At 45.0% G+C, this 21,685-nt stretch overlaps 1 protein-coding gene across 1 annotated transcript; it reads left to right on the top strand.

The window, feature by feature from the left end:
* The first annotated feature begins 246 nt into the window (after positions 1-246).
* Positions 247-19,826, top strand: RDM1 (RAD52 motif containing 1). The gene is made up of 7 exons (XM_066586817.1): positions 247-379; positions 2,976-3,155; positions 4,631-4,753; positions 5,227-5,389; positions 8,865-8,963; positions 9,647-9,735; positions 19,618-19,826. Exons 1-7 carry the CDS (start codon positions 281-283, stop codon positions 19,714-19,716), a joined length of 852 nt encoding a protein of 283 aa, XP_066442914.1. The 5' UTR covers positions 247-280; the 3' UTR covers positions 19,717-19,826.
* The last annotated feature ends 1,859 nt before the right edge of the window (positions 19,827-21,685 follow it).

The raw sequence follows: 21,685 nt of genomic DNA, 5'->3' as shown, positions 1-21,685 counted from the left end.
AATTAACTATTGTAAAATTACATCTAATTTGAGTGATTAGTCCACTAAAATAATTAATAATTCCTCCACGTTTTACTTATCAAGGACAAAACAGCCTACTCAGGGAGGCATAACCTTCAGATCTGCAACTGTGCCCAAAACAAAAATGGCCACCGCGATGTATACGTCATTGATGACGCGCGCGCGCGCTGATCACATGACAAGTCAGAACTCTCCGATTCGCTAAAAGTTAGAGGGATTAAAAAAAAGGGCCTGACAATAGCAGCGCTGGTTCCCGGTGATGGATCCGGAAGTCTTGAGTTTCACGATCCCTGTGGAATGCAATAAAATCGTCTTTGTGTGGAACATCACAGCGCGGATACCGGAGGGAGTCATTTACGTGAGTCTAACGGCGCTCGCGCGCCCCCCCCCCCCCCCCCGGCGACTTCTCCTTCGCGCATGCGCATTGTAAGCATATCCACTGCTGCCCTCTGGAGGGCTCCCTGTAATTACCCGGTCGAATTTGAAATATAAACGAAGCTTTTTGAGCTTTAAATACAAAATAGCAGATTTTCTGCTGAAATTGTTTTTAAAATAAAGTTTGCTGTGAGACAAAAAAAAAAAGCGCACATTTTGTGCCTTCCGGCATTGTTTCTGTTTGAGACGATAGCATGGCGGCGCCGCCGCCGCCACGAGGAACTATGAACCTGTAGCGACTCCATGTTCTGCCGCAGTTAGGCCGCCCGCACACAGGCGTGTTTGCGCACACAAAATACGCAGAGAATTTAACCCATTGATTTCAATGGCTGTTGTTTATATTACCGTATTTTGTGTGCGCCCGTTTTTCTGAGTATTTGAGGACCAAAAGTCCCCATAGAAGTCAACGGTTGGTCCCCGAGTGAATGGAGCGGAGGTCGTGCAGGCATCGAAGGCGAAGATTACAGCTCTAGTTCAAGCGCTGTGGCGTTCTCCCGCACTGTCATTGAAGCGAATGGCGCAGCAGCACGACTGCGTGACCTCAGCTACATTCACTCAGGACCAACCGGACTCCCGTTCCTGGGATCGGTGGGAGTGCAGGCGGTCAGACCCCATCAATCATAAAGTTATAACTTTGCACAAGGGTACCCACACACGGGCGACTGCGATATCGGGCCGTGAAACCTGGTCTAATATCGCGCTCATGAACGTGTGTGCGATTAAGCCAGTCTAAAGATGCCAGTAAAATCAATGGGCGATGCGTTCCAAAATGCGCGAAAAGTTAGAGCATGCCATAATTATTGCACGGGTTATATGACTCCCGTCAAAAGAATGAGTTTCTATTTGTGCATCTCGCAGCGCACAAGTCTTGCGTGATTGTTTTGGCTGTGTGATACCGGCCTGAGGGTGCGTTTAGGCCCCCTGTCCACGGCCGTGACGGAATATCGTAAGACCTATCTCACCGTGGCAAATCGCGGTATGCCAAATTTAAATCCCGTGAGCGGAGAGTCGCTATGATTCTCCGCTCGTGGACGTCCAGCTGTGCTTTCACTGCGTTACCCACGGCCGGCTTATCGGCACAGGTAACGCAGTGACCTATCGCCCGTGGACAGGCAGCCTTACATGTAGCTGATTTTGTGCAGTTTTTGGTGCAGAATCTCAGCAGATTTCACTCTTTCAATTAAATTTGGTGAGATCTGCACCAAAATTCGCAGCAAATTAGCAACATGTGAAAGTACCCACAGGGCTCCTTCACGCGGGTGAGGGTGATATCGGGCTGTGAATCACGGCCCAATATTGCGCTCCCCACCGTGTGGATGCCAGGCGTTTTCATGTGGAAACAGCTTGGCATCACTTCGGGGATGAAGGAATCCCCCGTTGCGGCTGTCACCGCCGCGGCAGAGAATCGTGGAGTTCTCCCATTGCTTTGCATGACGCTGACGCCGCTGACCCCATTATAAACAATTTAAATGCCCCCTGAACGATGTTCGGTGGTCCCTTACAACCCCCCGCGAAGAGATCACAGGGAGCCGTGGGATGGCTTGATAAAATGCCTGCCCAATCGCAGTATCATATTTCTGGAGCGATCAAAGCATCGCAAGCTGTTGTCCCCTCGGGGGACTAAAAAAAAAAAGGAACAATGAGATCAATAAAGTTTTACTAATCATTAAAAAACAATTAATAATAATAAAAGTTTAACCCACCCCACCTTCCGTATCCGCGGCTGATTTTGGCAGATACAGCACACCCTCACTGCCCATTCTTTGCGCTATCGGAGCGCCCCAACACTATGCGGCTTCTACTGAGCACAGCACTGCTGGACAGGTGATGCACCTGAGCGGCACTGCACTCACAGCACGCCGCTGAGTACCAGATGAAAGGCTGTGCTGATAGCGTTAAAAATTTGGAGGGGAGCGTTGTATCTGCTGATTTTTGCATCTGTTTTGGATGCGGAAATGCTGCAGAATTTGCCGCTGCGGAATTTCCGCCCATGTGGACATACCCAAATACAGAAATGTATAAAGAAATCTTCTCTATCGCTCCTTTACCCCCTACCCTCCACAGATGAATAGTGCCCCCTTTGTGCCCCCACAAGTCAGTAGTGCACCCATAGTACCGCTTCAAGTTACTAGTATTCCTTCAAGTCAGTAATGACCCCCTAGTGCCCACTTGACTTAGTAGTGCCTCCTCACTTCCCCCACACCGCGCAATGTGGTTTCTGGCCCCATTGAGAACAACGGGCAATGCGTTCCGAGGGAACGCCCAAAGATAGGACATACCGCGTTTCATTTAAATTTTTTTCTGCACTGCAATGCGGCGGAAAAAACCGCTCATGTATCCGATCCCATTCCAAAGAACGGGGTTCATATTTGTGCGTCTCGCAATGCACAAACCTCTCCTGATTTTCTTGGCCGTGTGACTGGTTGTCAGTCCTCCCGTCCACCGCCCTGCGGCAGCATGTGTATCGCCAATCATCCTTCCCTATCTGCTGACCTTTACTTGCGCATTTCTTTTTCCAGCGCTCAATAGAAAAATCGTTCTCTCACTTTGGACCGCTCTACTCACTGAAGCTTTTACCGAATGCCAGCGTAGCCGAGCCAGGTTACTATGCCGTCATCAAATACTTCTCTGCCCACAGTGCCAAGAGAGCCCAGGCCGCCTGTGACAAGAAGAATGCCTTCCAGGACACCCCTCTAAAGGTGATTACAGGAACCCGATGGCGGTCTGAAGCAAGTAGTAGTGCGTGTAGCCTACCAACAGCCTCTAGTGTACAGTTCTTCTACAGTATACTGGCTGCAACAGGCCAGCTTCACATCTGCGCAAGAACCTATGTTCAGTCACAGACCCAGGACAAGTTCTTGAAGAAACTGATCCATTCGGCCAGAAAAATTTCTGCCACAGATGTGAAAGCAGCCTAACGTCTCTACTACTGATCCTGATTACATCCTGAATTATACTCCAGAGCTGCACTCACTATTCTGCTGGTGGACTCACTGTGTACATACATTACTTATCCTGTGCTGATCCTGAGTCACATCCTGAATTATACTCCAGAGCTGTACTCACTATTCTGCTAGTGGAAGCCTCTGCCAGCAGAAGAGTGAATGCAGATCTGAATAGTACAGGATGTAGCTCAGAATCAGCGGAGAATAAGTAATGTATGTACATGGTGACTCCACCAGCAGATTAGTAAGTGCAGCTCTGGAGTATAATACAGGATGTAACTCCGGATCAGTACAGGATAAGTAATGTATGTACACAGTGACTCCACCAGCAGAATAGTGAGTGCAGCTCTGCAGTATAATACAGGATGTAACTCAGGGTCAGTACAGGATAAGCAATGTATATATACAGTAACTCCACCAGCAGAATAGTGAGTGCAGCTCTGGAGTATAATGCAGTATGTAACTCTGGATCAGCACAGGATAAGTAATGTTTGTACACAGTGACTCCACCAGCAGAATAGTGAGTGCAGCTCTGGAGTATAATACGGGATGTAACTCTGGATACATGAAGCATAAGTAATGTATGTACACAGTGACTCCACCAGCAGAATAGTGAGTGCAGCTCTGGAGTATAATGCAGGATGTAACTCTGGATCAGCACAGGATAAGTAATGTATGTACACAGTGACTCCACCAGCAGAATAGCGAGTGCAGCTCTGGAGTATAATATGGGATGTAACTCTGGATCAGCACAGGATAAGTAATGTTTGTACACAGTGACTCCACCAGCAGAATAGTGAGTGCAGCTCTGGAGTATAATACGGGATGTAACTCTGGATCAGCACAGGATAAGTAATGTATGTACACAGTGACTCCACCAGCAGAATAGTGAGTGCAGCTCTGGAGTATAATGCAGGATGTAACTCTGGATCAGCACAGGATAAGTAATGTATGTACACAGTGACTCCACCAGCAGAATAGTGAGTGCAGCTCTGGAGTATAATGCAGGATGTAACTCTGGATCAGCACAGGATAAGTAATGTATGTACACAGTAATGTAATGCATTTATAAAGTGACTCAAATTTATGTAGCATAATTTTCTATATAAACTGTACAATGCTGAACCTGATGTTACATATAGGAATATATTAGAGCAAGGAGGAGCTTGAATTCGACAATTTCATAATTCTCTATCTTTTCTAAGTTTAGTTTGGTTTTCTGTACCCAGGTGCAAATTTGCATCAAGCAGAAAGGATTTCCTTACAAGTCTCTGGAGCTGTACAGCCACAGATGTGAGGAGCTGGCTAACTATTACCTGGGCTTTAATGGCTGGTCCAAAAGAATAATTACTGTGAGTAATTGCAGTATTCTGTCACTTTAAATGAGTTGTGCTGTTTAGAAAAGAACATTTTCTATACCCTATTCGGTAATTGTGAGTTAACTTCTCCTGTGCTGCACCTATTCTGTGGCACCCGCTGCCCCAGACCATCGCTGCTTACACTCTAAGCTATACATGTGCTTGGAAAACTCAACGTCTTCAAGGAGGCCCATGTCCTCTAACGATAGTCCATGGCCTGCACACAACCTGACCCGGTCACAGATATCTGCACTCCGTTTTTCATATATATGCATTTCTAGAAGGATCAACTCAAGGACTTTTAGTATCTGCTGATGCTCCATACATCTCCCCAGGTCCCCACTAGACCCTTATTGATCCAACCTTGTTCACCAACCCCAATGCTCCTGGCTTGAATAACTTTTCAATGAGTGAATGAACAAAGTCAGATCTACTTTACATGATTCATCTGTATGCTTTCCCCTCAGCTACAGAACATAAGTGGCCTGGATGATGACTCGGAAGAGGAATCGGTACCACAAGAGCACGCCAAACTAAAATACCTCAGTGTGGTGCAAGTGACTCTTCCTCATCATGGAGTTTGCAGCAGAGGAGTTGGAGTCGCAGTAGAGAGTATCGAGAAGCAGAATGGTGAGTATTCATTCCTCTAAGGGCTTGTTCACATTAGCCTTTCTGCATTCATGGTTCGGCTCTGTCCTAGGAGGTGAACAGTGGTAAAACCAGAAGTGCCTCGTCCAACATGTGCCGGCCATGTAATGCGCTGGTCGAAACCCACTGGCTGTAATAGTTTTCGTCCGGCTGCCGTTATACACTCCTGCATTGTCCTAGATAATATGGTGCAACATGTATTGCTATTTCGACCTGGATTTAAGCGGAAAGCTGCGATGGAGGCACCGACGTAGAAGTGAATGAAGCCGAATGATGTGGTTAAAGGGAGTTTAAGAAATTAAAAAACAGCCATTGCTCCCCTGTTAATTCCCTCACCGCTGCAGCACCAATACTTTATTAACCCCTTAGTGACGGAGCTTTTTTGCTTTTTTTCCATTTTTGTTTTTTCCTACTCCCTTTTAAAAAAATCGTAGTTCCTTAATTTATCCATCGACGTCGCTGTATGAGGGCTTGTTTTTTGCGGGACGAGTTGTATTTTTCAAGGGCACTATTTATTGTACCATATAATTTACTGAAAAACTTTTTAAAAATTCTAAGCGGAGAGAAATGGGAAAAAAAAACGACATTCCACCATCTTTCGGTGCGTCCTGTGTCTACGGCGCACAAACTGCAACAAAAGCAACCTGATATTTTTATTCTATGGGTCAGTACGATTACTATGATACCAAACTTCTATAGTATTTTTTTTTTTGCTGTAGTACTTGTATTTTTTTTTTAAGATATTTAATTTTTTTCAATTTTCTGCGGTCATTTTGTGCACGCAATAACTTTTTTATTTTTTCGTCGACGTAGTTGAGCGGGGGCTCATTTTTTGAGGGATGTCCTGTAGTTTCCGATAGTATCAATTTGGAATACATACGACTTTTTGATAGCTTTTTATTGCGTTTTTTCTGGGAGACAGGGTAACTAAAAAAGTGTATTTCTGGCGTTCTTTATTTTTTTTTCACACGACGTTCACCGTGCGGGAAAAATAATGCACTACTTTGATAGATCGGACTTTTACGGACGCGGCGATACAAAATACTTATTTTTATTTTATGATTTAGATTCTTTAATAATAGATATGGCAAAAGGGGGGTGATTTAAACTTTCATAACTTTTTTTTTTTTTTTTTACTTTACTTTGAAGTCCCCCTGGGGGACTTTAACATGCGATGCTTTGATCGTTTCTGCTTTTTCACAGGCAGTCTATCAAGCCACCCCACGGAGATGGCTTGATAGGCAGTCTGCTAAGGCAACCCTAGGGCCTTTCTAAAGGCCCCCTGCTGCCATGACACCTGCACGGCTCCCCCGATGTTCGGGGGATTTAAATGCCGCTGTCAGAATTGACAGCGGCATTTAAAGGGTTAATAGCCGCGATCGGCCAAACGGCCGAGCGCGGCTATTGCCCGCGGGTGTCAGCTGTAATAAACAACTGACGCCCGCGCTGTATGGAGGGAGATAGCGGCGCTACCTCCCTCCATACACGTCCTGCAATAGCAGAACGTAGTTTTACGATAGCACCGTCACTAAGGGGTTAATCCCTAATGACTTTTATTTACTTTCCTGGAGCAATGACGTGCCACACATCCCTGTAACCGCTGCAGCCAACCACTGACTTCAAGCGATGATGCTAGCATGTACGCCACAAGAGTGCTGAGGCCAGTGATTGGCTTTAACGGTCACATGGGTATACAGGCATGTCACCGCTGCAGCCATTTAACCAAAGCCTGCCAGGAAGGACCAGCGTGGTGGTAGGAGATCAAATTTGTGAGTACAGTCCTGGTTGAGGAACACTATATTTTCTCCTTAGGGAGAGCACCTAGACGGTGAGTGAGGAGACTTGTATAAAGAGTCTAACATTGACTTGCAGGAATGCTGCCTTCCAATAGGTGACACCGCAGAGGTATTGTTCCATCTTCCTTATTTGCATATTACCCAGAGGAGCATAAATAGCCTCATAAGTCTCCTCACTCACTCACTGTCTAGTTGCTCTCTTTTAGGAGAAAAGATAGCATTTCTGACCCACATAACAGGCCTTTTTTTTTCTAGTAAAGCCAGAATCCTGCTGCACACTGTTGAGGGGCAAACACCCCGAAACAGCTTTCTGTGTATGGATTCTGGCTTGGCTTTCAATTTCCAGTCATTGTTACAAGGCTTGTATAAAGAGTCTAACATAGACTTGCAGGAATGCTGCCTTCCAATAGGTGGCGCTGCAGGGGTATTGTTCTATCTTCCTTTTTTACAGCCCTGGTTGTACATTTAGTGCAGCAATTTATAGAACCACAATGATGGCTTAAGTCCTGTATGTTCTGCACTATTCGCATAACACGGTGACATAGTTTCAGTGCAACAAATAAGGGCTTGTTCACTTTGGCGCTTTTGGGTTCCGTTTTTCTGTGCAGCTGCAGCCAATAGAGGCTGGAAAGGGGCGTCATCAGTGATGTCTAGTAAACCTGGCTCGGGGTATCTACATTAGAAGCCCATGTGACAGGTTTATAGGACGTAACCAGACCTTCTGCATAGGTGATGTCAGCTGTCAGGTGCTGGACACTAAAGTGACGGTCCAGCTCTGCGGTGAGCATATTTTTTTTTTATGTATTAGGCACGGGGGCCCCAAACTATATAAAAGAAATAACTTTACAAATAAGTTTTTTTAAGTCTTATTAGTTAACCTTTTCTAGTCCCATGACGTAAATGTACATCATGGGGAGGAAGAAGTTCGCCCAAAATGCCGTAGACTGTGCAGGTTTAGGAGCTGAGCCTGTGGAAATCAGCTGTAGCTAACAGCGGGGATCTTGCTGCAACAGCGGGGATCACGGAGAACTTCAATGCCAGTTATTAACCCATTACATGCTGTGATCAGTGTTGATCGCATCATGTCAGCGGTTAAAAGAGGGAGTGATTTATGATGTCATATGCCCTCTGCCATCCAGTCGCTGAGGGTTATGGATTGCTGTGGTGTCATGGCTATATATATGTTATTTGAGTGATCATAGGATTGAAGGTTCATGTCTCCTACAGGTACATAAAAAAAAAAATAAGTTTTAAAAAAAAAAGTGAAAACAATCCACGTAAAAAAAAGTTCTGGGTCTTTAATTGCTGCAATGCCATAAATAAATTATTTTCCTTTATACCAGAAAGTGAATGCTGTAAAAAAAAAAAAAAAAACTATGGCGGACTTGCTGTGTTTTTTCACCGTACCCCACCAATAAAAAAAAAAAAAAAAAATTAATAAAGATTATACATTATATGTCCCAAAAATGGTACTAATAAAAGCTGCAGCTCATCACACTACACGTAAGCCCTCGTATGACCGTGTCAAAAGTAAAAAAATATAGGTATGGCTTTTGAAAAGCAAAGAAAAAAAAATAGAAAATAATCATTGTGTCCTTTGGTACCGACGAAGGCCACATCCTTAAGGGGTTAAATCTGTCTTTTGTTGTCTTTTTTTCCAGATCGCCTGGAATATGTACTGAAGTCTGGGAAGGTCCAGAAGCGTGCTGTGCAGAAGGCTCTATCTAATGCCTTCCAGAAGATCCTGCTGGTGGTTTTCGGTAAGTTATTGCACGTGCATATAATATTATGTCATATTAAAGAGGTGTTTACTTACCTAGCAGCCGTGGTCCAGGTCCCTCCCTGATATACTGAGAGCAGCGCTCACTGAACCAAATCACAGCCTTCACGTTGGTTCAGCAAGCGCTGCATTGATTAGCTGAGCGCAGTGCTTGCTGCACCAATCAGAGCCATCGCTTCCTGGAGGCGGGATTTATGAACCCCACGACCAGTAAGTGATGTTCTGTTTGTAGCTGAGGACTGCAGGACGTGCGGCGGAGCTACAGAACTCCAGAGAGCAACAGGAGGGACCTGGACCGCGCTAGCTAGGTAATGTATTCTTTTTTCTTTTGTCTAGCTGGGGCTTATGTTCAGGGTAGGGCTTCTATTTCAAGCCTTCCTGAAAATAGCCAAAAATCAGGGTAAGGCTTATTTTAAGGGGAGGTCTTATTTGTGGGGAAACACGCTAGTTAAAAAGTGGCCGCCCTTAGTCTGTTGTTGACCTACAAAGAAGCCCTGTGCTGGTGTGCACAATATGTTGCAGCAAGGCTCCATGCAGTCTTCTAGTTTCCTTGTGTTTTTGGAGCAGATGCCCGCTCTGTGCAGTTAGGCTATTGACCCCGGTAAGAACAATGTTGGTAATTTTGCTACAGTTACATAGCTTTATGTGTCTTCCTTGTAATAGAGAATGGTAAAGTTGCTGTGGAATATGTTCCTGGTGAGAATGAAACCATTGACTGCCTAACAGAGGAAGAACTGCAGGGGCTTATTCAGGTACGGTATTAGTCATTAGTGCCTCAGTCATTGAAAACAGAAGTGGGTTTTTCTGTTGTCATTTTTTTTTCTTTGTTTGTTTTTTACCTGCAGTTTCATGTTTGTGATGAGTTCTGCCAAATGATAAACGCAGGTCAATACACTTGTACTTTAAGGCCTAATTCCCACGGGCAGCTTTCCACTGCGTATCATGCGGCGGAAATCCGCGGCGTTGCCCCGCAGCTATTAGGTTCTATTGAACCTAATAGCGCAATGCTCACGGTGCGGAATTCCACCATGGAATTCCGCCCCGTGAAATCACTAGTAATCACCCGCGGCATGTTCTATTTTGCCACGGGCGTACGTGTGGACGGCTTCTATTGCAGTCAATGGAAGCCGTCCGTCATGCTATCTTCCGCTGTAGCACAGCGGAAGATAGCGTGAAAACTCTTCCCCGCCCACCAACGCCCGCGTGATATGACGTGGCCGATGCGTCATGTGATGCTGTGGGCGTGTCATATGACACTGCCAGCGCGTCATGCGTTGTACTGCGCATGCGCGCCAGCACGGGATGCGGGACATCGGGCAGCGGATCCGGAGTAAGTATGGGGTCTTTTGGGGGGTGCCGTGACGCTGTGGTATTCCGCTTGCGGAGCCCATCACGGCCGTGGGCACTAGACCTAAGATAGACACCTTGAATGTTCGTAGTGTTTGACACTGTTGACCACAAACTCCTCCTCAGTATACTCCGCTCCATCGGCCTAAAGGACACTGCTCTCTCCTGGTTCTCCTCCTACCTCTCTGACAGCTCCTTCAGTGTCCCCTTTGCTGGCACGATCTCCCCTCCTCTTCCCCTTGCTTTTGGGGTTGCCCAGGACTCTGTCCTCGGCCCCCTCCCCTCCTATTTCCTTTGCTGTTGGAGTCCCCAAGGGCTCGGTCCTTGGCCCCCTCCTCTTCTCCATCTATACAGCCCCTATTGGACAAACCATCAGTAGTTTTGGCTTTTAGTACCATCTCTACACGAATGACACCCAGTTATACGTCTCTTCCAGTGACATCACAGCAGCATTCCTCCAGAACATCACCGACTGTCTGTCCGCTGTCTCTAACACGGACCTACTGGTGTTTCCGCCCTCTACTGACCGACCTCATCCTGACATCCCCATCTCAGTGTGTGGCACCATAACTCCCAGCATGCCCGCTGCCTAGGGGTTATATTCGCCTCTGACCTCTCATTTACCCCCTACATCCAATCCACCCCTTTCTCACCATGGACACGCTAAAAACGCTCACCGTTGCCCTCATCCACTCTCGGCTCGATTATTACAACTCGCTGCTGATCGGCCTCCCCTGCTCCAGGCTCTACCCTCTCCAATCCATCCTGAATGCGTCAGCCAGGCTCATCTTCCTGTCCAGCCGCTACTCGGACGCCTCTGCCCTGTGCCGGTCACTGCACTGGCTGCCCGTTAAATACAGAATACAATTCAAACTCATTACCTCATCCACAATGCACTCCATAGCACCGCGCCACCCTACATTGCCTCCCTCATCTCAATCCACCACCCAGCCTGCGCCCTTCACTCCGCCCGACCGAAATCGGCCCGAACGAAAGTGCCCCTTTAATTCGAACCTTTCATTCCCGCCTCCAGGACTTCTCCAGAGCAGCACCAGTCCTCTGGAACTCGCTACCCCAATCCCTGACTCACACAACTTCAGGCATACTCTAAAAACCCCCCTCTTCAAGGAGGCATACCATATCTCCTAAACCAAACCGCTCTGTATCCCTCCTGTCCTACTGACTGCAATCCACCTGCACCTGCAGTCTTACCGATTCCGCCACTATACTGTCTATGTGTCAAGCATCCCTCACTCTCCACCTCGCCATACCGTGTACCTCTCCAGCCCCTTTATCTTCTGTATCACCCCATTGCTGGTAGTATGTAAGCTCATTGGAGCAGGACCCTCACTCCTACTGTCTCCATCAATTGATTACTACATGTAGCCGTGGTTTTGTTTCAGTCCCCCCTGTCTTGTAAGCGCTGCGGAATATGTTGGTGCTATATAAATAAAGATTATTATTACTATTTTTTTTAGAAGTCACAATAGGCGGCCATACTTACTGATCAAAGAGATACAAGGGCAGGTAAAAGCATGCAGAACAGGCAAGATGCTATATGGAGCAGCTTGCACCAGGTGCAAAATACTGATGAGCAACCTCTCATACACTGACAACATATTGTGGGGCTGCTTAGTATTATATACTATCCCACCCAATAATTGGACACCTGAGCAAGAATCACAAGTAGTATTTATTTCCATATGTTAATTTTTAGTGGGGCTCCTTTAGCCCTAATGACATCAGATACTTGCTGTGGTATACTTTCTACTAACATCTGATACACTTCAGCTGGTATTTCCCTCCATTCATCCTGCAAATGTCTGGCAGGTTCTTTAAAAGAAGATGGATGCTGTTCATATTTTGTGACCTGATATTCCAGTTCATAATGACTCTGTGCCGGCCGACACAATCATGGAACATCCATATGCTCATACCAACGTAAAGTAGCGTAGGATTTATGACAAGGCACGTTGTCTTGTTGGAAGTATGGGCAATCATTCCCAAAGTCTTGCACATTATTTTCTAGACTGTCAGGGTACACCTCCGTGTTCATGGTTCTTGTCACTGCAACCAACAGACTGAGACCACGCCACTAGAGATGAGCGAGCGTACTCGTTAAGGCAAAATACTCGAGGGAGTATTGCCATTTTCGAGTACATGCCCGCTTGTGAGAAAAGATTCGGGGGCCGGCGGGGGTGAGCGGTGAGTTGCGGGAGTGAGCATGGGCGAGCGGGGGGGAGAGGGAGTGAGATCCCTCCCCCCCCCCCACCTTTCTCCCCACTCTACCCCGCTGGCCCCGAATCTTTTGGCACAAGCGGGCATGTACTCGAAAATGGCAATACTTGCTCGAGTATTTTGCCTTAACGAGTACGCTCGCTCATCTCTACATGCTGCACAACCAGACCAGAACAGAACCTCCTTCATACTTGACTGTTGGCACAACACACTTCGGTACCTCTATGAGGGTTAAAATTCTAAGTGCAACACCAATCGGGCCCACCCCACTTGCCCCGCTGCCGGCCGTAAGAATAGACACCACACAGAGGTCTGGTATAGTTTCTCACACGGGACATGGCTCTCGGCTGTGCCCACGTCGACGCCGTGCTTTATTACAGATTACATGAGATCTTATACATTCTGCTCCCTCACCACCAAGGGGTGATGGGCTCATAACCATATATGGGAAGTCCGGATTTGCGGACTGAGACAGTGAAAATCATATAACAGTCATTATCTTGATACTGGCGCCTCTGGCTTACGTACAGAAAATCACGTATTCAATTAACTCCAGTACAAAGAATCACCCATTCTATTCTAAGAAGTCCGGATTTCGGCCTAAGACAGTGAAAGTTATGTACATTTGAACATCTTGATATGGGCTTCTGGGAAATCGGCCAAGTACATGCGTCCTTCATGTCTGGTTTGGTGGTTTTCTCTGAACTTCTAGAACATCTCTCTTGAAATATCTGATGTAAGGCGACATATAAGTTTTTTTCATTTGGAATTGAATAAAACTTGCATATAGGTATAAAAGCATAAAAAACACATATGGCAATATATATATACCCTCACAAACCCCCCTAAAAAACTTAATATGGAGATCAAGCATCAGACCTTGCACTCTTCCTCGGTCGTCTCTCCCTTGCGTCAGGGTTTCTCCACTGCCCGTAAGTCCCTACTCCTAACCTCAGAAGGAGGCCATGGATTCCCTGGGCTTATTTCCGGGCATCCATACCCTCTATCTGTACAAGTTAACACCCCACAGGGTGTGCTCTCGCCGGAACCTAAGGTCTTCTGCACTTTCCCTAGGCAAATGGGAAGTCCACTGACAGTCCATCTTATGAGACCGGGGCGGCACAGTACTAGTCCATCTCTCTATTCTTCTGGTAACATACGTGGTTGCCATTATCGGAACTGGCTCTTCATCTTTTTCAAACAAGGGAAACATTGGTGTCACATTACTCATACTCATACTCTTTGATCAAAGGGATAATACACATACAGAAAATTACATACCCAACCTCTTTCTGCTAAAATCATATCCAGGGCCACTCTATTTTGGAACGCCATGGATGCAGTGGGCCCTAACTGGTCAATTAACCCTTGCGAAGCATCTCTGGTGTAGTTTACAAACCTCTGCTGATTGTAAAAGATATAATTCATCTAATCTACATTATTATTAACAGTGACAATACCAAATAAGGACTCAAAACCTGCTTTAACCTGATCTCTAGAATTAAATTCATCTGGCACCCCCCTTGGCACTCCTATTGTATCTATGTGTACATGTGGATCAAAGTTACCACCTTGAGTGTCAACGTCTCTCTTAGCACGATGCGGTGTTAGATTCTCACCCTCAGTGTAGTCTTCATATTGCACATTTCATTGTATTAATTTGTTGTGAAACAGGGGCTAGTGTACAGTAGTCAAAGGTGTGTGTTAGAGGAATTGGACCACATTATAGCATTTAAAGGATATGCAGGATCATTAATTTTTTCAGTGCGAAGTGTGGATCCAAGTGGGTTTTTCTTCGAGCTTGACTGCAGTTGGGGTGGTGAACAACATCTGGTAAGGACATTCAAACCGGGTTTCTCGCTCAAACTTTTTCACATAGACCCTGTCACCTGGTTTCAGATTGTGACACTCATCTGTAGGACCTGGGAGAAAAGCAGAGACTACAGAATACATTACTAACAATTCCTTGAAGAAACCTATGACACAATTAACAAGAAAATCATTCCCTAAACTCAGCTACTGTGGCATGTATCCTCCGGAGAAAAAGAAAAACTAATAGAAGACACTCAATTCAAAATTTACCCATTTTCTTCATTGCCTTTTGTATCTACTTTCCCACTACTCCGCGGATGGTAGGGTGTGTGAAAAGCCTGGAATATACCCAAAACAGACATGATGTGTTGCATTATTTCACCTGTGACATTTGTACCTTTGTTTGACTCAATCACTTCCGATCCCCCATATCTGCGGATTACCTCATTCATGAGCTTCTGTGCGGTTACCTGCTTATTTACTTTGGTAACAGGGTAGGTCTCTCCAACCTGAAAAGACATCAACAACAAGCACATATTCATGCTTCCCAACAAGTGGGAGCTGAGTGTAGCCAATTTGCAATCCCTGAAATGGGTAGAGTGGTCCTGGCAAGTGTGATGTGGCAAATTTTCTTCTGCCCTGTTGCTTACGGCAAAGATCATGCAAAATTGGACAAATGATGCAGCAGCTACAGAAAACCAAGGAGCCACCCGTCCTTGTTCAAGCATCGACATCATTACTGCTTTGAGAGGTGCGTCTTTCCGTGCGTCAGCTGGGCCATCATGGGGCACAGGGACTATGGTAAGCAAGTGCTGTTGACTGTTCACCATACGCCGTCCCTTTTTAGTCCATTTGTCTTTTTCTTAACTGTAAAGTCTTTAGCATATCAAAGTCCAATGTTTTTATCAAAGTCCAAGTTCAAATCAAAGTCCAAAATTATTATCAAAGTCCAAGATTTTTATCAAAGTCCAAGTGTAGTCAAAGTCCAAAATTATTGTTAAATTCTTCTTTTCTTCTTTCTTCCACGGCTTGAGGGCCGCTGCTTTTGCTGTGTGGTCTGTGATGGCGTTGCCTCTTGCTTCTCCGGTGTAGGAATTGGTGTGAGCTTTCCACCTTGTCAGGTAGAAGTAGGGCCTCCATGAGACTCTGCACCATTGCATCATTCTTAATTGGCTGTCCTGCTGTGGTAAAAAACTGTCTGGCCTTCCATGTTGGGCCGTAATCATGAGCTATGCCAAATGCATACCGGGAGTCAGTGTAAATGTTTGCCGTCTTACCTGTGGCCACTCCACACGCCTCCGTGAGTGCTTTTAATTCCGCTTCTTGTACTGCGACATGCGGAGACATTCTGCTTTTTAGGACATCTTGTTGTGTAACCACCGTATATCCAGTGTGGAGTCGTCAATCACCCTGGGTACCATCTATAAAAAACAACTCAAAATATGCATTATTAACAAGGGCTTTCAGTAACTTTTTAAAACTTAAATTTTCTTGTTGCATCAATGCTAGACAATCAGGCTGGTATTTTATTTCAAAAAGATTAGAACCTTGTTGCAAAAAATTTAAAAATTTAAAAATGACTTGCAAAAAATTTAAAAATGGCTGACTTGCAATACCTAAAATGGCTGACTTGCAATACCTAGATCACCTATGCCTTCTCCTCCCCCCCTTTAAACCAGGGTACGCAATTGGAACAATAGTAGCCGGGTTTAAGTTAGTACAACATTGTAAAAAGATTTGATGGAAGCAGATAAGGCCTGTAAAATGTTAGCATCAATAACAGAAACATGAGTTACATCGGGGAAGAATAATCTACAAACATCTACTCATATTTGAAATGTGATATCCCTTTAAGTGAATTCATTATTAGTCTGGTCCTGCCTGCAATATCTTTATCAAATTTCAGACAGGAGAAAAAAAAAACAAAACAAAAAAACTAGCTGCTCAAAATCCTCACCCCCTCCCTCGTGCAAGAGGAGGGATGAAACATTATTACGTACTATTACATCATATAGCTCCACCCCTTCGATATTGGCACATTGCGTCTGTCTTCTCAGCTTAATTTCAGCTTAACCGTCCAAGCATCCACATCTCAACCAAGCAAAGTCCCATGCATGGGGAGGACTTTTATCCCCAGTCAATTATCCACATCACACATTCCACGCAGCCCGAACACGGGTCACCAACTCTCATCCATCCATGCTCTCAAGTCTGCTCCGTCACCCCCTATTGAAGGTGTACCAGTACATACAGATGCACAGACAAAAAAAAGTTTGACAAACATACATCATCAGCTGAAAAACACCGAGGTGAGTGCTTTTAATTTTATAAAGTACATAATTCTATTGAGATGAGATTATGAATGAATGCTATTTATGACAAATTATGTGAAAAAGTTTGCTGAGTGACTGAAATATTCTATATTTCTTATCTACTGAAGCTATTATATGCTGTATTAAACGCTGAAGTGTTTTAGAATCTGTGACCCTGAATTTGGAGTGAATTCTGAAAGCCCCCACCCTTTTTTAAAACAAACCGTTATCTCTCCGCGAATATGAAACACATACTGAATAAGTTTTAGCTTAAACTATTGAAAAAACATTTGAACTCATAATTAACACATATGCTGGGACCTTGCAACATTCATTTTCAACCCCTGTATAAGTAAGAATATACATTAGAAATTACTATATTTCCTTGCCTACTAAGACAGTATAACTAATTAAATTCATTTCAATTCATTGTAAGCAAGCCAAGATATTAACCAAGGATGTTATTGCATTTTCTCTCCGCTGTTATCTTCCTGACCTTGGAAGGCTACACAGAGTCGCAGCTACATGTCAACAGACTCTTCTCCCCTACAAGCAAGCTGTTAACTATTTGCACTACAGTATATATATATATACATACATATATCCACCTAGTATGGATTATACATATTATCTATTATCTATCTTGTATTATACACATTTTCATCTCTTTCTTTGCCAACAAATCACGTGCATTGTAACTTACTTATCGACTTGCTTGCTCCTTCAGCACTTTTCTCCCCTACCTAACTGCCAATATAACCTTCAATAGACACTCTCCTGACGCCCTCTTGATCACTTACTGTACTTTTCAACATTTCACTTACGGATACTTTCTTAAACAAATAATGTGTACATACATAACTTACTCTGACTGTCTCTCTCTTTCTCCTAGCAAACCTTGATCTTCCAAGGCACCTCTCGGTCCTAAAGACCTCCCTCCCAGACACCATTTTGTAATCTGCCGTGCGGGTCGGTGTCACATTTTCATTAGAGTTTTCTTACATTTTACAGATTCATCCACACGGCGGCAGCCCTTGAGGGGCTCTATCTTCTTTAATAAGATCTTACGCATATTACAACAACAATAATAATAAAAATAATAACACGCTCCATAGAATGCATCCCTCTTAATTTTCAAATTGTCAGCCCCTTATATACCGGCAGAACAACCGAAGGCATCTTCTTCTTATGGAACCAGTCCCAAAGAGTACATCCCTCTCCTCAGCTAAACCATCAACAACTAAACTACACTAAAACGGAGGGTTCCTTCGTCAATGGGACCTGTCTTACAGAGTGCTTCCCTCTCCTCTAAACCATTAACGACTAAATAAACTCAAACGGAGGGTTCCTTCGTCTGTGAGACAAAATGAAAAGTAAGAGGAAAAAAAATTCTGCAGATACAACAAACAATCAAACAATCTCCACTATCGCTAAAACGCTACGGACTTCAACAACAAATAGACTACAGACTAGTTTCTGGGTGAGTCATTGGTGCGCATATCACGGTCAGTGGTCCATGACGGCAAACCCGGAGCCCACACGAGTTACCGTGTAGAACTCTTAACCCAACCCGTCCGGTCACAAACCACAGATAGTCAGTCCTGCTGCAAGACTTCGCAGTGTAAAACACAACATAAATATATGTTTGTCTTACCTGGAGTTCTAAGTGAGTTGATCAGGCTCGGTTTGCAGCAGGACGGTTTCTCAGTGGCGTGGATCCGGGTGAATTGCGCTGTAAGCTCCGGCTTTGTCGCCGCACGTTCGGGCGCCATTTATGAGGGTTAAAATTCTAAGTGCAACACCAATCGGGCCCACCCCACTTGCCCCGCTGCCGGCCGTAAGAATAGACACCACACAGAGGTCTGGTATAGTTTCTCACACGGGACATGGCTCTCGGCTGTGCCCACGTCGACGCCGTGCTTTATTACAGATTACATGAGATCTTATACATTCTGCCCCCTCACCACCAAGGGGTGATGGGCTCATAACCATATATGGGAAGTCCGGATTTGCGGACTGAGACAGTGAAAATCATATAACAGTCATTATCTTGATACTGGCGCCTCTGGCTTACGTACAGAAAATCACGTATTCCATTAACTCCAGTACAAAGAATCACCCATTCTATTCTAAGAAGTCCGGATTTCGGCCTAAGACAGTGAAAGTTATGTACATTTGAACATCTTGATATGGGCTTCTGGGAAATCGGCCAAGTACATGCGTCCTTCATGTCTGGTTCGGTGGTTTTCTCTGAACTTCTAGAACATCTCTCTTGAAATATCTGATGTAAGGCGACATATAAGTTTTTTTCATTTGGAATTGAATAAAACTTGCATATAGGTATAAAAGCATAAAAAACACATATGGCAATATATATATACCCTCACACCTCCATCTGATGTGAAGATGGAATCCAGTGATACATCACTCCATAGAATGTTCCTCCATTGCTCAACTGTCCAATGATGACGCTCCTTGCACCATTGTACACAGGTGATGCATTGCACTTCATGATGGACGGCTTGTGTGCAGCGGCATAACCCGTACATCCAATGGCCTGCAGTTCCCTACGAGCTATGGCTGACACCTGAGGGTCTGCATCTTATGTAGCATGGTTTACGACACGTTGCATGTTAATAAGGCATAATCCATTCTACTGATAGGGGCGTCCAAATACGTTTGGTAGGATAGTATTCTTGCACATTGATTAAGCCTACATAGTGTGCCAATCACACATGCAGGCTTACAGCCTATTAGTGACACCCATATTATTGGCTTTGGGGGGCTGACCGGCACATTATAAGTGAATCGCACAACATACTGACACCCTTTTTGTTTTATTTATTTTTTATAGATTTGTCTCCTTTTCTTGTTCTTAATGTTCTATTTTATCAATATATGTATAATATATGTTCTTTGTTGCAGGTCAATGACTTTACGTGGACCCCATTAAATGCAGGAGGAGAAGATGAGGAGGACTGGGCAGAGCTCTCCATGGATGACGACACTTTGTTAGATACTTAAGAGTTTTTATCTTTTCATAACTTTATTTTTGTACTTTGTATTGACATTGAATGTGTTGGGGTATTTTGTACATTTTTTGTATTTTTTTCTATAAAATGACAAATTCTAAACTGTATTCTTTATTTCTAAGTGGCCTACATAAAAAGAAACATTATTCAAGGGAACAGGGGTCCTGGCCATGAATGGAGCAGTGTTCATTCATCTCTATAGGACTGCTGAAGAAAGTCAAGCACTGTACACGCTATCTCCAGCCGTTGTAGAAATACAAGGGGGCGGAAAAATTCTCAGCCCAACCCCCTTCCTAAAATCTATGAAAAATGTTGTCATTGTTGCTGTAAAGTGTTCTTTAGGATCCCTTTGGACTCTCCATGTTACCTCACCAAGAAGGGTGATTGGAATGGAGTTAACCATTCTGTTGTCTGTCCCTACCTCTAGAAGCAAAGGAAGTACATTCAAGTCCACTTGATGGTGACCCACTCCTGGAGCACTCCCATCCTCTCTAAAGGACGACAAGTAAATGGGGTTCACTGCTGGAAAATGGGAGTTCTCGTATGGATAAGTATACGAGGGGTAAGTATTTTCTGTCCCCTCCCATGCACTACTAGCCCCATCCTCCCTCCTCTATTCACCTTATCGGTCCCTGCTAAGCCTCCTATACAAGCAGCAACTCTGCTATGGGGAAGCCGAGCGGCAGATGGGCCCCTAGGACAGGAGAATTTCCTAGCTGGTACCCCTGTCCACTCTTTTTGCGATCTGTTTTGGTGCATGGGGAGGAGGTTTTTTACCCCCCTCCCATCCCCTGGATTACTGCCCTGTAGGGGTGCAGGCGCACCTCATCCAGGTGCCTCATATCTGCACTCTTCACATTTGCCCTCTAGCATGCTGCGCCGAGATACATTAAGGAGAGGGGTTTGCACTGTTAGCCAATCGTCTGTCAGCGCGCCCTCCTTCAACATATCTCATTAGGCAGCCTGTTCCCAAACAGAAGATTGCATAGGGCGCTGCACGTGGCAGATCTTGAAAAAGAGCCAGAACGTCCCTTTCGCAACGGTCGTGTGGATCCCAGGTATCATCCTCTTTTCCACCTGTAACGTCAGGACTGGAACTCCAGGGATAGCAGTTAGTCAGAGGGCGAAGTATCTCGCTCCCCTTCTTTCTCCGATACGGACAAGGAACAGACCTCAAAACTTTGCACTATAGTAGATAGTCTTATAGTCGCTGTGCTGGAAACCCTGCAGATTACAGAGCAGGCTTCCAGTACTCCAGCGGCAACTGTCTCTTTTGGACACCGGAGACGTTCTCCAAAAGCATTCCCTCCTCATGAGGAGTTCGAGGAAGTCTTGACCAAGGAATAAAGCATCTCTGACAAGCACTTCACTAAGCTAAAGAGCTTGTCTCTACTGTATCTCAGACCAGATGACTTAGTAAAAAGTGGTCGTCTTTGCCAGCAGTGCTTAGCTAAGCACACGACGCTCCCCACTGCTGACGCATCCTCCATTCAGGAGGTACGGGACAGAAAGATGGTCGCTGGCCAAAACTTCTTTTGAGGCAATAGTGATGGCTTTTCATCCTGTGTTCACCACCACTTGGATCGGCAAGGCATATATCGAATGGGCCAAAAATGCTGAGGGATTCTTTCTGGCTTTCCTCCAGAAGAATTAGCAGACATGGGCTAATCAGATAGAAACTTCCCTGCTTGGGCTATGCTAGGCTTTCCTGGACTCAGCCAGGCTTTTAGCCTGTGCATTGGCGGTTTCAGTAGCCACACGTCGAACCCTGTGGTTAAAAACCTAGGATTCGAATGCTGTATAAAAAAAAACCTTGACAGGGCTTTCTTTTATGGGGTTAAGACTTTTTAGGACCAGGCTGGATGAGATAATCTCGGAAGCAACTTGTGGGAAAAGTTCTGTCTTGCCGCAGAATAGATCCAGTCGGGCAAAGGCCCTGCAGAAGAGAATAATTAATTTTC

The sequence above is a fragment of the Eleutherodactylus coqui genome, chromosome 13, assembly GCF_035609145.1.
Source record: "Eleutherodactylus coqui strain aEleCoq1 chromosome 13, aEleCoq1.hap1, whole genome shotgun sequence".
In the NCBI taxonomy this organism is placed as follows: Eukaryota; Metazoa; Chordata; class Amphibia; order Anura; family Eleutherodactylidae; genus Eleutherodactylus; species Eleutherodactylus coqui.
The sequence above is the reverse complement of the archived record's forward strand: the minus strand, read 5'-3'. Positions and strand labels throughout refer to the sequence as shown.